The sequence below is a fragment of the Hirundo rustica genome, chromosome Z (genome assembly GCF_015227805.2).
Source record: "Hirundo rustica isolate bHirRus1 chromosome Z, bHirRus1.pri.v3, whole genome shotgun sequence".
NCBI lineage: Eukaryota > Metazoa > Chordata > Aves > Passeriformes > Hirundinidae > Hirundo > Hirundo rustica.
The window spans coordinates 6,763,626-6,777,309 of NC_053488.1; the positions used below are offsets into that span (position 1 = coordinate 6,763,626).

At 38.0% G+C, this 13,684-nt stretch overlaps 1 protein-coding gene across 3 annotated transcripts in view; it reads right to left on the bottom strand.

Annotated features, from left to right (window-relative positions):
* AP3B1 (adaptor related protein complex 3 subunit beta 1) overlaps nucleotides 1-13,684 on the bottom strand; it is a 156,220-nt gene that overhangs the window by 123,152 nt on the left and 19,384 nt on the right. For all 3 annotated transcript variants that reach the window (XR_005704410.2, XM_040090051.2, XM_040090050.2), the window contains exons 3-5: nucleotides 12,778-12,852; nucleotides 7,550-7,645; nucleotides 5,177-5,337 (exon numbers count right to left, since the gene is read on the bottom strand). Coding sequence is in view for 2 of the 3 variants with exons in the window: in XM_040090051.2 (XP_039945985.1) it covers nucleotides 5,177-5,337; nucleotides 7,550-7,645; nucleotides 12,778-12,852 (332 nt within the window). In the remaining variant the exon portion in view is untranslated. The remainder of the gene's footprint in view (nucleotides 1-5,176; nucleotides 5,338-7,549; nucleotides 7,646-12,777; nucleotides 12,853-13,684) is intronic.

Genomic DNA, 13,684 nt, shown 5'->3' on the forward strand with positions numbered 1-13,684 from the left:
GTTGCAAGCAACAACCTTTGTAGCATCTTTTCACATTATGAGAGCAGGAAAAAAAAATGCCACAGATATCCACTACTGTCGAACTTGCTTCTTAAGCAAGTAAGGACAAACTTTTCACTCCAGCTGCTTCTCCTCATGGATCTATCTATACACCACAGAAGAATTTAAAGCCAAGTCAAAAGAAAATAGAAAGAGTAAGGGAGTACAAACACGCACAGAGATGTGTAGCTCTATGCCTTTGAAAAGTCATTTCAACATGGATACAATTGAAGATAACTGAGAGAGTATTTGGTCATCTTCACGTACTTCAGTTTTAATGGTGAGGGATGGACTGCTCTAATGCACAGTATATCCTTCCAGGTACAGATTCACAAAGTCATTATCTGGCTGAGTGTTGGAGTCCAGGGCATTCCTTTGGTTGCCCTGGAGGGTCAGGGATCTGGGCAGGGGGGTCTGGGACCCCAGCCCAGAGCTCAGAGAGACACTGGCTTTGATTTCAGTCCATGGGAAAAACTTCCTACACTGAGAGAAGGTTTACAGGCCACAAGAATGTGAGAAATAGTAGTTTAGCTTATCACAGAATGAGAAAATAATAGTTTTAGGTTCCTAGCATTGAAGTGAATGGGGACAAGATGGAGAATCTGGGGCGTTGTCTCCTTCTCCTTCTTCTTCCCTCACTCCATTGCTGCATTGACATGGCACAAAGTAGTTAGTGAGGATTGGGTCAAAGTAAAGATGACCTTTTTAGTAATAGTGATAGACATTGGTAAGAAATAGTAAATAAGAAATACGTAGTAATTAGTATAAAAGATAAGGACAGCCCAGCTCGGGGGGAGACGTGAGGAATCCATGCAGCTGCGAACATCTTGTCGGACTCCGAGAAAATTGTAAGATAAGAAACAATAAACGAAGTATGCAACCTTGAAAAATCTAAACCTGAGAACTCCGTCTCTTCCTTCGGCTCGGCTCGGAGCTGTGCAGGGGAGCAAAGACCCTGAAACCACCTCAATGTTGGGGTAAGCCCCCGACAGCTGAGTATTACTTCACTAACACTCTAAGACCTAGCAATATTAGAACATGCAACACATGTAACAAAACTTTGCTAGAAGCCACCATCATCATAAGCAACACAACACTACATTGTTTTGTAAGCATTTCACGATCACCTTTCATTCCAACTTCTATTTTTGTAAAAGGAATTTTACTGGATCTTCTGCCACGGACCAAAACCTTCATGGAAAAAGCCAAGTGTCTTTCAAAAAGGTCTTATTTCAAATTTCTAAAATTGGCAGAAAATTTAGAGAGAAAGGAATACTTAAAGCTAAAAAACTTGAGCAAAACAATTATTTTATGTGATCAAGAAAGTCTTCAATAAGGGGTCCAATAAATGAATTTACATTCCTCCCCTTCCACTGTCCTAATATTTAACACAAGGAAAGGACCATTTCAGACAGAAAATAATAAAAGAGGCTAAAAAGGTTTGTGATTTTGCTCCCATTACGGTATCCAGTACTAGTATGGAACCTACTAATAGTAGTGATGGGAAGTAGTCCTCCAAACCTCACTGCAAACATAGTAAGTTTTCAACTGATAGACAGAAGCTACTAATATCTTTAAAATGCTCTCTTAAGTGAAATAAGCACAAGGTCTGACATCTTCAGTGATTAAATTACTTCAACATACCTGGCAACGTTTATTGCACTGGACACAAATGTTGCTGTTCAGACTATGTCTGAAATCTTTCCTGTTTGATATGTAAGCTTCCTGCTGTTAGGATTGATTGAACTGCTAATAAACAAGCTCTTCTAGGGTAGACATCCATCCAAACCCATGACATTAGATACAGGGAAGACTGGAGTATCAAACTTGCAGCCAGAACCCTGACTAGAGCACTAACTGAAATACATAACTATCAAACAGGCAGAGAAGATGGGAAAACCAAAAAGCAAACGGAGCACACAGACTTATTAGAATAAACTGTTACTACTTCTTACTCAAATGGTTGCAGGAGATGGAGTAACTAGATGTAGGAGAGTGTATTACCTGTTGAGTGGTTTTTACCTCAAAAATCCAACCCCTTCAGAATTCTGATTCGGACCAACTTAAAATAAGTATTCTGAAATTACTTACTTGTTGCAGTAGGCCAATAGTTAGCCTTGACATCAATGTATGAGCACTATTGCTGAATTGTCTAGCTACCAGTCTTGAACTTTTTCAAACATCTACAAAGATGGTCTGTTAACTACTACCTACTCTTACTTGCTGGCAAGCAAGACCAACTTGGTCTGCCTGTGGGCAGTTTAATTTGATAGCCTCTTCACCAGTTTCCAATACTGCTGCTTCTTCCAGTGACCAAGAAAATTATACTTTCTCCCTTGGTTCCATGGTTAACTAGCACTATGGTATACAGCATTTCTACAAGCAAGTTTTGAAATTGTGAAAATAAAAGTTCATATGCGTTTTATAAACAGCTTCCAAATTCTACTACAAAGACACAATTTTTAGCTCCAGCTCCACTCAGAAGTAATCATGAAGCTTACTTCTAGTCCAGGTAAGGAGGAATTTCCAGCTACAGCAGCTCAAAATCTTGCATTATGATACCTAGGATGCTTGCATGAAGTGAGCTTTTGAAGGATGCACCCTCTAAGGCCCTCTGAATCATTAAGGAAACCTTTACAGAACATCAGTTTCAATAGTTTTCCTTTGTTATGCAAGCTCCGTGTCCATTTCACTAACACTAGGAATTAACAGAAAGTAGAAGCAGGTAAGGTCAGTTTCTCCAGATTCTGCTACTGTGTTTTCTACCATGTGCTCTACCTCTCACCATAAAAAGTCATTTTATTGTATTTGCAGGCATAACTTCTCTATGTTGCCACCGGCATCATATAAGCATAGAATAACATATGAACCAGAGATGAGGAAATATGTACATTTTATTTGGAGATGCAATCTTATCTGGAGATCAGATGATAGACAAAAGATCATTTTTAATAATTTGATTTCCATGTTTTCCAGTTTTGCACCAGTTATGAATAAACTCTTTAATCTGCTAGTAAAATAAACTTCATTGTCATGAAGACAAGAAATGGAGGCAACAATTTCAGTTAAAATTCCAGGAAATAGCCTGTTGTCCAGATACTACTGTGCCTTGCTGCCACTAACAGACCATTTTCTCCTGCTGAACTCCTCCAAAGAGTTTTAATCCTATCAGGGGAAAAAAAAACAGCAAAAAAGGACATTCTATATATAGAGAATAATTCAGGCCAAAAGGTTTTGTCTACTCGAACTAGTTACTAAGAAAAAAATAAACTACTCAAACAGCAGGAAGAGACCTTAAATCCATTCTCTTTTGTTGGGTTACACGATAAAAGGGCATCACACGACAGCACTCAGCTCGCTAAAAAAACCCAAGAGCTGCCACGGAAAAGCCATCAGCCTCATGGTCCTGGAATGAACACACCATAAGGCAGCATCTCCAGAGTACCCTTAAGACGCAGGGATATTACTAGTTCCAGGGTAAGACTTAATATGAATGCCAGTAAGACAAGACTTTCTATGGGATGTTTATGGGAGAAATGAAAGGCAGGGAAATGGAGGGACGTAAATGATCTTGAGAGGAACAAGAAGAGGAAAATAGAGGGAGAGGTGCACAAAAGGAGCCAGTTGCATGTAAGTGCTTTGTACACTTACTGATCCATGCTGTGAACCCAATGACTACAGAGGCAGTCTCTATTGTGTGTGCATGTGTGATACGGAGTCAAATCACAGGATATGCAGGCCTGCACAACTGCAGACCAGCAACCAGAGCAAGTATGTATGTCACTGTGTGACTGCCTGAGAATATCAAACCAGACTAGGTGGCTTGGGAAGCCAAGTATTGAAGTGGGGCCATAGATCTAGGCTGGACATCTGTCTATGGGTTTGAGTGCAATAACTGGAGATTTTGTCCACCAGATGGCCTAGGGTATTCAGACGAACTAATGAGAAACTGTGAGGTCTGGAAGTTTATTGTGATATCCACTTGAGTATCTCAAGCTCTGTTTCTCTCCTCACTTCTTCTCCACCTAACTCAAGACAAGTGGAGATAAGAAGGTACATGGGTCCCTTATAGCATAGTCTTAGTGTCTAAATCCATATAACTGTGGGATTCATTAGTGTTCGAGCAAAAGAGTTGGGTATGTGTGCACCTGACTGAGGGAATCTCTAGCAGGAAGCGCACAGCTTGTAAGCATTGTGCATTTATGTGTGCCACTGACTGGGGGAATGGGGATCAAAAGCCTGTTACTGGAAACACTGAGCATGTAGGACTATTATTAGGGATACATACTGTACACGTCCAGGCATGCTAATGCGTCTGTAAACTGATCAGCCAGAGTGCAACAGATTAAGGCTGCTGGTGCTGGTACTGTCTGCATGACTGCTCATGTCTGACTCTGGTGATCTGTATAGACGGCTGCGTGTGTATGTATGTGCATCTGTGTGTACATACTCATTACAAGTGCATGTTCAGAGTTGTGACTGGGTGGTTTGAAGGGGCAGGGAATTGCAGCAGCCTCAAGTTACTTGATTCAGAACCTCTAACATCTCTCAACCTCCACCTTTTGGCACAGATGAAATAAAAGTGAAGTAGTAGAATAAACGGGCTGGAGATGTTTTGCAAAGGTACAGGTTCCGCCTCTGCAAACCAGCACCCATGTCTTTATAAGAACTTCCACACAGCAAGAATTTCTGAATTAGGAAGAGGAAGATTTGAAGGATTTGAACTTGCACAGATAAAATTCCTAGATGTTAGCATTCTTTTGTCACATGTGCCACAAACTACGTTCAGGCAAATGCCTGATGCAGGATGAAGGATACAGACTTGAAACAGTGAATTCATAGATTCTGAGAATATCCATCAAAACAGTTGTCACATAGATGAAAATAACTAGTATATTAAAAAACAAAAGATAGTGTATCAGTTTGTTTTTGTATCTCTTTATAGTTAATCTGTCAAGTTCAGGAAGCAAGAGAATTGCTTGAATTACAACCAAACCAGTTGAGTGAGAGAACATCTACAACCACCCCATACTTTCAAAGAAATGGATCTGAGATATGCCAAATTCACAGTAGTCCTTATTAACGTAGACCAAAACTATTGTAACATTGTTTTTCAGTAATTGCCAGAATCACTTACCTGTACAGTTTTTGGATGGCATGGGCTGCATTCTTTCTCACATAAGGAGATAAATCAGAAGAGGCTTCCTTAATAGCAAGCATCATAATAGGAACAATAATTGGGACACGTATACTGGATAAAACTCTTAAAGCACTTGCACGGATTAATTGATTAGGATCCTAAAGAACAGGAGTGAAGGGGAGAAATAAGATAGTGCAGAAACAAATCATTAAATTCACTGCTGTGCTTACACTAATTAGTGATGACACATTAAAACATGCAAATCTAAGTCCGACTTGCAAGTGAAGGCCATGCTAACAAGAAAATGTGTCACACAAAGAAATTTCCAAACCCAGAAAAAGTAAAACAAATTAAGAAAGAAAGCACTAAACATTATGAAAATATGAAAATTTTACAAAGGAAAATATTAACATAATGCAATTTTCCAAATAAAATATGTTAATTATGGATGAAAAAGACTAGTAATTTATTTAATAATCTGATACATTTGCTGCAATCCAAGTGGAATTCAGATATTCTGAGAGACACACTAGCTCAATTTAACTACTTATATTTATGGGATGTGAAATAAAAATGTTCTCAGTTGTGACATCCCAATTCAAGTTCTTGAAAAAATACCCATTTTATACTTTACTGCAAGATATAAACTGAAGCCAGTAACAAAATTAATTTTAAAGAAGATGTCAAAAGATTAGGCTAAATGTTTTGAGACTTTTTCCCTGTTTCTTATCCTCTCTGCTTTTGCCCCAGCTCTTGGTCAATTTTACAATACTAGGGTTAGCTAGGAGATCCAACACATCCGTATTTGGATGAACTGTTATGTAAACTTTAACCATTAATCATGGGCTTGGAACACAAGGGAAAAATGTTGCTTAATCAAGTACTAAATTCCCCGAAATCTAGCAAAGTGAAATTGCAGCATCATTAATTCATTATTCTGCACAGTGTCTTGCCAGAAGGTAACCTCCCAAAGAACATTTCCCCCAAGAACCGAGAGCTGGAAACATGTATTTTCAGACTTGCAATACATAATTATCACTTCATCAATAGATCTCCAAATTCCTACATCTTAGAAGCTTCTAAGTAGTAAGTGTCTGGATGGTGAAAGCCCTTTATTTGACTGTTTTTGGAAAAATATCTTGTTCCTACCAGAGTTTGCAAAGCTCATCTGCAGCCACTTAAGTTTAAAATAAAAAGCTCCTTCAATAGAGGGAGATTAAAAAAAAATCTCCACACATAAAGCCAAATTATAATCATTACAAAATGAGAACAAAACGTCATACAAAAGAACAGAGACCTATCTCTCATAGCAGGCTTAGTAATTTCTTTAGTCACTGACAATCTCCACTAGTTTGGTGTCTACCCCCTTGCCACACCACCAGTTCTTTTTCAGCCACATTATCATTCCTCCTTCTGCTCTCACTATCCACATCTTTTAAAAGAGTTATGCCATGAGGGAGTGTTCACAGTACACATGTATCACAAAAACCACTGGATACAAAGTCATCTGCTTTTTGTGGCAGTCAGAGACAGTGAAGGCAGTATGTATGACACTGGGATGAAAGTTTGAGGGAAGGGGCAGAAAACTCTCAAATCGACACGGGATTCTCCTACAGCTGCACAACAGTGCTCTGACTGCAACATTTTCCAACAAGATGCAAGGTGTGGGTTAAGTGACATAACAGAAATGAGCCTCGAGTATAAGAACTCGAGTGTAAGAACTTTGTACACAAAGAGCCCAGTCTTCTCTTACAACAAGTGCTGGCCAAATTTCAGAAGGAATTTAATAAATCTTTCTTCTCTCTGCAGTAACACTTAAAAGGCAGTCCTAAACTTTGTTGTCTAATCCTATTTCTCACTGTTATCTCATCTGAAACAAAAGAGTAGAAAAAGCTATTTTTTCAGTGCTTTTAATGAAAAAGTACCATGTGCAAGACACTGAATATTTTAATTTAGGTACTACTGTCTTCCTTATATTTCAATTCTCTGTTGTACACAAAGCTTTCTTTCACTTAAACTAAAAGGAACATAGGTGGTTCATGGTAGTAACAGGGTTGTTTTCCATACACACAAGTTATGGTAGAATGAGAAAAATCATTCCAGAAATTAAATGTTTGGCACGTGGGTTTGAAAGCACTATTATGCTGTTTTTCTTAAGTGAAGTAATTTTACTTCTTTTGGGTTTACTGAGCTGCTTGACAAGGTTTGAGGTAGCAGAGAAAAACTTGGTTAATCACGTAAGTTAAAACTACTTTATCAGATGTAGATACCTACATGCTTTAGTTTATCATACTACACTTAGACAAATATTATTATTTTTGTTCTACCAGCCCAGAATTCCCTATAAATTGTTATTTAGTAGTCACTCACTTTTAAAGCACGCTGGAAAGTACTGATGGACAATAACGCTAGATCTTGCTGCTCCTCTGCGTAGCGCATCAGATAAACATACACAAGCTTTTTTATCTGAAAAGAAAAAAGCACACTGAATATAACTACGAGAAAGTTTTAGAATTCTGTAAGTCTACCTTCTAGGTTTCACATTTTTACCAACATTTTCTTTTTTGAAGAAAAAACTAATAAATCCTTGGAGCACTCATGTACTTCTCCAATGTCTAACAAAACACCTGAGGTGTTGCAATGCTTCCTCATTAAAGAAACATTCACACAGTAACACATAGTAACACAAAGTTCTGCTTTATATTATTAACCAGTAAATTAAGACTATAATAATTTCAGAAGTTGACATGGGGAAACTGATCATTTGAGCACTTTTTTTTTTCCTTACAGAAAATAAGTTAAAGCATAATAGCCAAGAATTTCAACAAGTCAATTTTATTTTACCCTGAAACTCAAAACAAATTACTTACACACAATTGAAAGTTAATATAACTTACCGTGAAGTCAGGTAACTTACCCATCTCAAATCTGATTAAAAGAGCACATATTTTGAATGAAAACAAAGGATGTTAGATTCACCTTTGCATGACTACAAGCATACAAAAAGATGCAATACAGGCATACTACAAAGGATGCGATGTCCAAAGATTAAGAAAACCTCAGTATGATTTTGGAAAGGAGAGTATTCAATTTAGTTCACTTTACTCATACCCAGGAAGCAGTGAAAACTTTTTTTTTCACATTTGTGTAGCAAACTGACTGTTGGGATTTATAATGGAAAATTTTGAAAGACCCTCAACTACAGCTGTGCTAATAATTACTGTCACTATCAGAAGATCTATCTTTGTGCCAATTCTGGCAAAAAAACCATAACATTAAATCATAGAAGGTTACACCATACTAAATTATTTTTTGTTCAGCTACAGAGAAGTAGCAATCAACATTGACCACAAGAGGCCTGTGCACTGAATGACTGCAGGTGTGCAAAGAAAGCCTTCTTTCCTTGAAACCACTCTGTGACTAGAAATGGAAGCACTCAGAGCTTCATGACTACACTATTCTTTTACCATTTACCTTCATTCAATGTTAAAATGCTCTGTTCTATAAAGCTAATCATAACAGGGGCACATTAGGCTTGAGGAACAAAGACAGATTTGTTTAATTAATTCATCAATATAAGCATATTGAAATCCATGAATTATTGATGAAGACTTATTTTTGTTCTATACCACCAATGGTTTATTAGGTCACTTTTTGTATCCTTACCATCCATGACTTGATGCACATAACCAAGCTGAGGTCAGCATGCACTTACAACAAAAAATTGTAATATACTTGTGTCAACAATAAGATCTTCTCTTCCAATAAATTAACATGTTATACCACTTTTTCATCTGAGCCCTGATTTAAAAAAAAACATAGGAGCCATTTCTGGGCAGGAAATTCACATGGATACAAAATCACAGAACTGCAGGACGTTCTGAATTGGATGGGACCACAAGGATCATTGAGACCAACTCCGCAATGAATGGCCCATACAGGGATGGAACTCACAACTTTGGTGTTATTAGCACCATGCTCTAACCAACTGAGCTACTCTCAGGTTTACCCAGATAAATCAATGTATTTTATATTACTGCATTGCAGCAAATTGTACAAACAGGTTGGGGTAAGAATTATTAGGAATAGGGAAAAATTTGGCAAAACATTTTCTGGAAACAGGATCAATGGAGTAAAAATCTGACTTAATCTAGAAATTTCTCAATTTCAGAAGCAGCCTAAAAAATGGACCATGATAAATGCTCCTGAGACAGAAAAGGTTGCTGTAAGTACACCTACACTATGACCTAAACTTATCATGTAACTCCAATTGATAAAGAAATTTGTCAGTTGGCTGAATATCCTGATCTCTTTTCAGTTTAACAGTCTCTTCCTGCACAAATATCTTAGCATTAAGTGGTAGAAAAATGAGTAAGTAGGGAAGTTTAACTACCGCATAGAAGATGACATGTGAATTCACGTAACTATTTATTTTAAAATAGGAGAAAAGGTCCACAGAATATAAATAGTGAAAGGCTTCTGCTAATAATGTTCTGTCATATGATAAGACCTCATCTTCACACCCCCAAAGCATCACCAACCACAACAGGGATGGAGGAATGTGTGCACACAAAACTCTGCTCTAGCTTCTCCCAAGCCCATGACAGGAACCATCAGCTCAGAGATGCACAGAGAAACACAGTAAGAGGAGGAAAACCGAGTTTAGGATCAGAGAAAGGATACCCTGTCACACTCCTCCCGGAACAACCTCAGGAGAGTCTCAGCTCCTATGTCCAGGTGTTAAAACCACCAAGAGTCAACAAAGACCAAAGCAGCTTACAGACTTAAGGTGTTTTACATGTACAGAAATGGGGCACACATGAAAAGTATTTCAGACAAGACATGGGATGTTCTGGGGAAGAACTAAAGTGAAGGAGGAGGAAGGAAAATATATGTCCTCTAGAAAGGACTAAGTCAAGGAAAAACAGAGGGATAAGATCGCTGAACAGTTTGATAATTGGTACATCTATCCTTCCATTCCCTGCATGTAAATAGCACAATCTGTTGCACTGACTCACTAAATTTCATTTTGAACTGTTTTCCTTGGTGAGATACTCTTTATTCAGTGTGAAGAAGCATTTACATGCCTGCAGCTACAATCAGGCCACAGGCTGGAGGGCTGCTGTGTCCATGGGCACCAGCACCTGGAGGGACCAGAGTGAGGGGACTTCAGCAACTGCAATGTGACATCAAGCCATAGGGATCTCTAAGTCCAAGGTGACCAGCTTCAGGAACAAGTGAGGGTCTGGCTGTAAACACGTAGGCTGGGACCACAGGCTTGACAGTTCATGAGTATGTGTGTAACTGAAGAGATCAGAGTATGTGAAACCAAGCACAAGCCAGTATGTCTGTGGTGCCAGTGACTGGAATGGGTGAAGGTGTACGAGTGCATCAAGCTGCACCAGCTGACACGTAGGTGAAGTGGTCTGGGAGGGAAGTAGCTGTGGGTGTGAGCATCTAAGGGCAAGACCACAGGAGGAGTTTGCCATGGCACAGACCACTCAACTCCCATCCAGCTTCAAGGAAAGCCCATGGCCTGCGGGTCTCTGGGGGCAAGAATCATGGTTTTTTGTGCGTCTCTTCAAGGGCATAACCACAGGGATTTAGATAGTAGAGGAGCAAGGAAGCTCTGGCCAGGTCCAGTTGTATGTGAGCACAGGTACGCACACCTGTGTGTCCAAAGGTGAGTCCATGAGGGAGAGAGAGAGTCCTGGTTTAGAGGCATTCATATGTGTAAAGATGTACCAGCAAACAAAAAATGGCTACGGCCTCAGGAGTTCATACGTCCAGGTGCCACTAGCAGGGGTGACTGAGATCAACGCTGTATACATACACACACTCCCACCAGCAGACCATCTTCACCTGCCAAGCTGCTGGTGCTGTTTGTGTTCACCTGAATAACCCGTGACAATTTACGTGGCTGCCTCTCTACACACATTTATTCTGTACATTTGCAGATAGGATATTTATTTGTATGTGCACACCTAGTGTCTTCAGCTTCACTACTGGTCGGGTCTAAAGCCTGGAACTGGGACAGTCTTGCCTCTATCAGACTAGAGGTTCCAGCCCTAACAGTTAAAAGCACTCCAGATGAATAATAATGTTTAAGTTACTCCTCCTTGTGTATGGTCTCCATGTTTACAGTTGGACTTAAGACTACCCATAACTTACAAATTACAGTGGAACAGAATATTTAACTAGTCTGTTTTCTCATACCATTTTTTTTACTGCCTATTACTAGAAGTACAATTACAATTTCTAAAATTATTTTAATACAGTAAGCTCCTGAAAAACTCTGAATTAGCATCTTTGTACATTTACACCTCCTTGACTTACCAGCTCAATATTTGGCCTTGGCCAAATAAATCTACTCAATCAAAGACCAAAACCCGAAGTTTCCAAAGTAGTAACTAAAAAAGAATAATTTCTTTAAAGCTAAAATTAAACTCAAACTTCACTATTACTATCCATCCATGTAAATACAGAAGAAAATGGATGTTTTATCCATTATAACATGGCATGTTAGAGTGAGAAAGGAGTTTATTGAAGCCATTATTATAGAAAATATAATCTTCACTGACATAAGCCAGGGAAAAAAATACTTTTTTCCCATTAATAATAAAGGCTGAAGAGGACATATATAAATAATAAAGACATTTTCAGAAGAGGTCAGAAGGACTGAAGTATGCATTCAAATGACTTCTCTCCTCAAAACACAATACTTCAAACAACTGTTGCCCACATTTTTCAAAAATTACAATCCTGAGCAGTAGGAAGCAACTAAAGTCATTGCATGTTCACTCCACTTTCATCAAACTGATGCTTGTTAAGGCACCATGAGGTCTCAAACTATAAACTTACAGATGCTATTTTTATCGAAATCTCATTTGTCAAGTCAACTATAACTCTGACACTTCTGCAGGGAAGCTGTCAGTGTATGCACAGTAATGCTAGTGAGCATCAGAGTTACATTTTCTACATACACCCTGTGGTTATACAACAGTGTCCACAGCAACTGTGGATTTAAACACATCATCATTTAACATAACCTCTATTTTTTAGCATTCTGGAAATATATTTGCACTAATTTTCACTAGTCCAAGATGGATTTTTTCCTTTTGCTTTCTTATGAGAAACGACGAAAAAATAATAGAGAAGCAAGCTACTTTGTGTGTCTAATAACGCCCAATATAGATGCAAGAGCACACCTTTTTTTTCCCCCAGCCATTACCTTTCAGCTTTGATCTGCAACAGACATTTAAAAATACAATGTACCACAAACCCAAGCTTTGCAAAAAAGCACCACACTTTAAATAAACTACAGTAATTTTTCTCAATTACCACCATACTTCACAAACTTCTTAAAATTAAGTATTTTTTTTTTAATGTAAAGAGATAGTATTCCTCCAAATCACCCAGCAGGTTTCCTTTGTTTATGATAAATCATTATCATAATGCCATTATTGAAATAAAACTCCTAAAAAGTCCCATTAATGATACTAGAGATTTTATGCTTTAAGTTGAAGTCTAACACAATTAGATAGAATTTTCATAAACAAATTTTCCATAACAGTATGTTTAACTAGTTAGAGGAATACCTCAATATTTTTACTGGCAACATTCTTCACAACAGCAGGAAACAGCTCAGAAGCATTTTTTCCCGTTGCAATCATCTGGAAAAAAAAAGAAGAGACAAATCTTAGTAATGCAACAATATAATTTATTAAAATGTGGTTTGGGTTTTGTTGCTTTATCACAGATCCATATTTCAAATCTAATTTCTATGAAATCGAAGATAAAGATCTGGGTTTTTCTCAATTATTAGACCTTCCGGGACACAATCCATGCAATAAAAACTCTTGCGTGCTGGCTGGTTATGAGTTTGCTGGAGCGGACTTCATGAACTAGACTTCAACATATACAAGAGCAAATAATTTTTAATGCTTTCAAAATTACTAAAACCAAAGATGTTGCTAGTCCAAAAAGCAGAATTATCTTTTGGGAGCTGGAGGAGTGGGAAAAAAGGCAGCTAACAGGCCAACAAAATCCATTAGGTTGTACAAGTTGAAGTCCCACTCCTTTTCCCTGGAACAATTGTGGTTTGCAACAGAACCAAGGCGAAAAATAAAAATAAACATTGCACTTTAAAACCAAAACAAAGTTATTTTCCATAGCAAGTTAAACACAGAAGGCCATTAAGTGTTTATACAGAACAGAAGAGAATATACAAAAGCCACATGGTAAAAGCAAGATCAATCAACCCACCATTTTTTTTTTTCTAAAGGAAATTTTTTATGTTTGATCAAGACTAAGGCATGTCACAAACAATAAAATTGTTACAATAAATATCATAAATATGAAAACCTTGGCTTAGCTTCAGTTCTTGTACAAATAGCTTAAGACGGAAGTTATTTGTAGGAAGCTGGGTACATAAGAAGGAATAAAATAGTTTCATATACACTGTATCTGCACAATGTTCTGCTTAGATATAGAATGTCAGGCAGA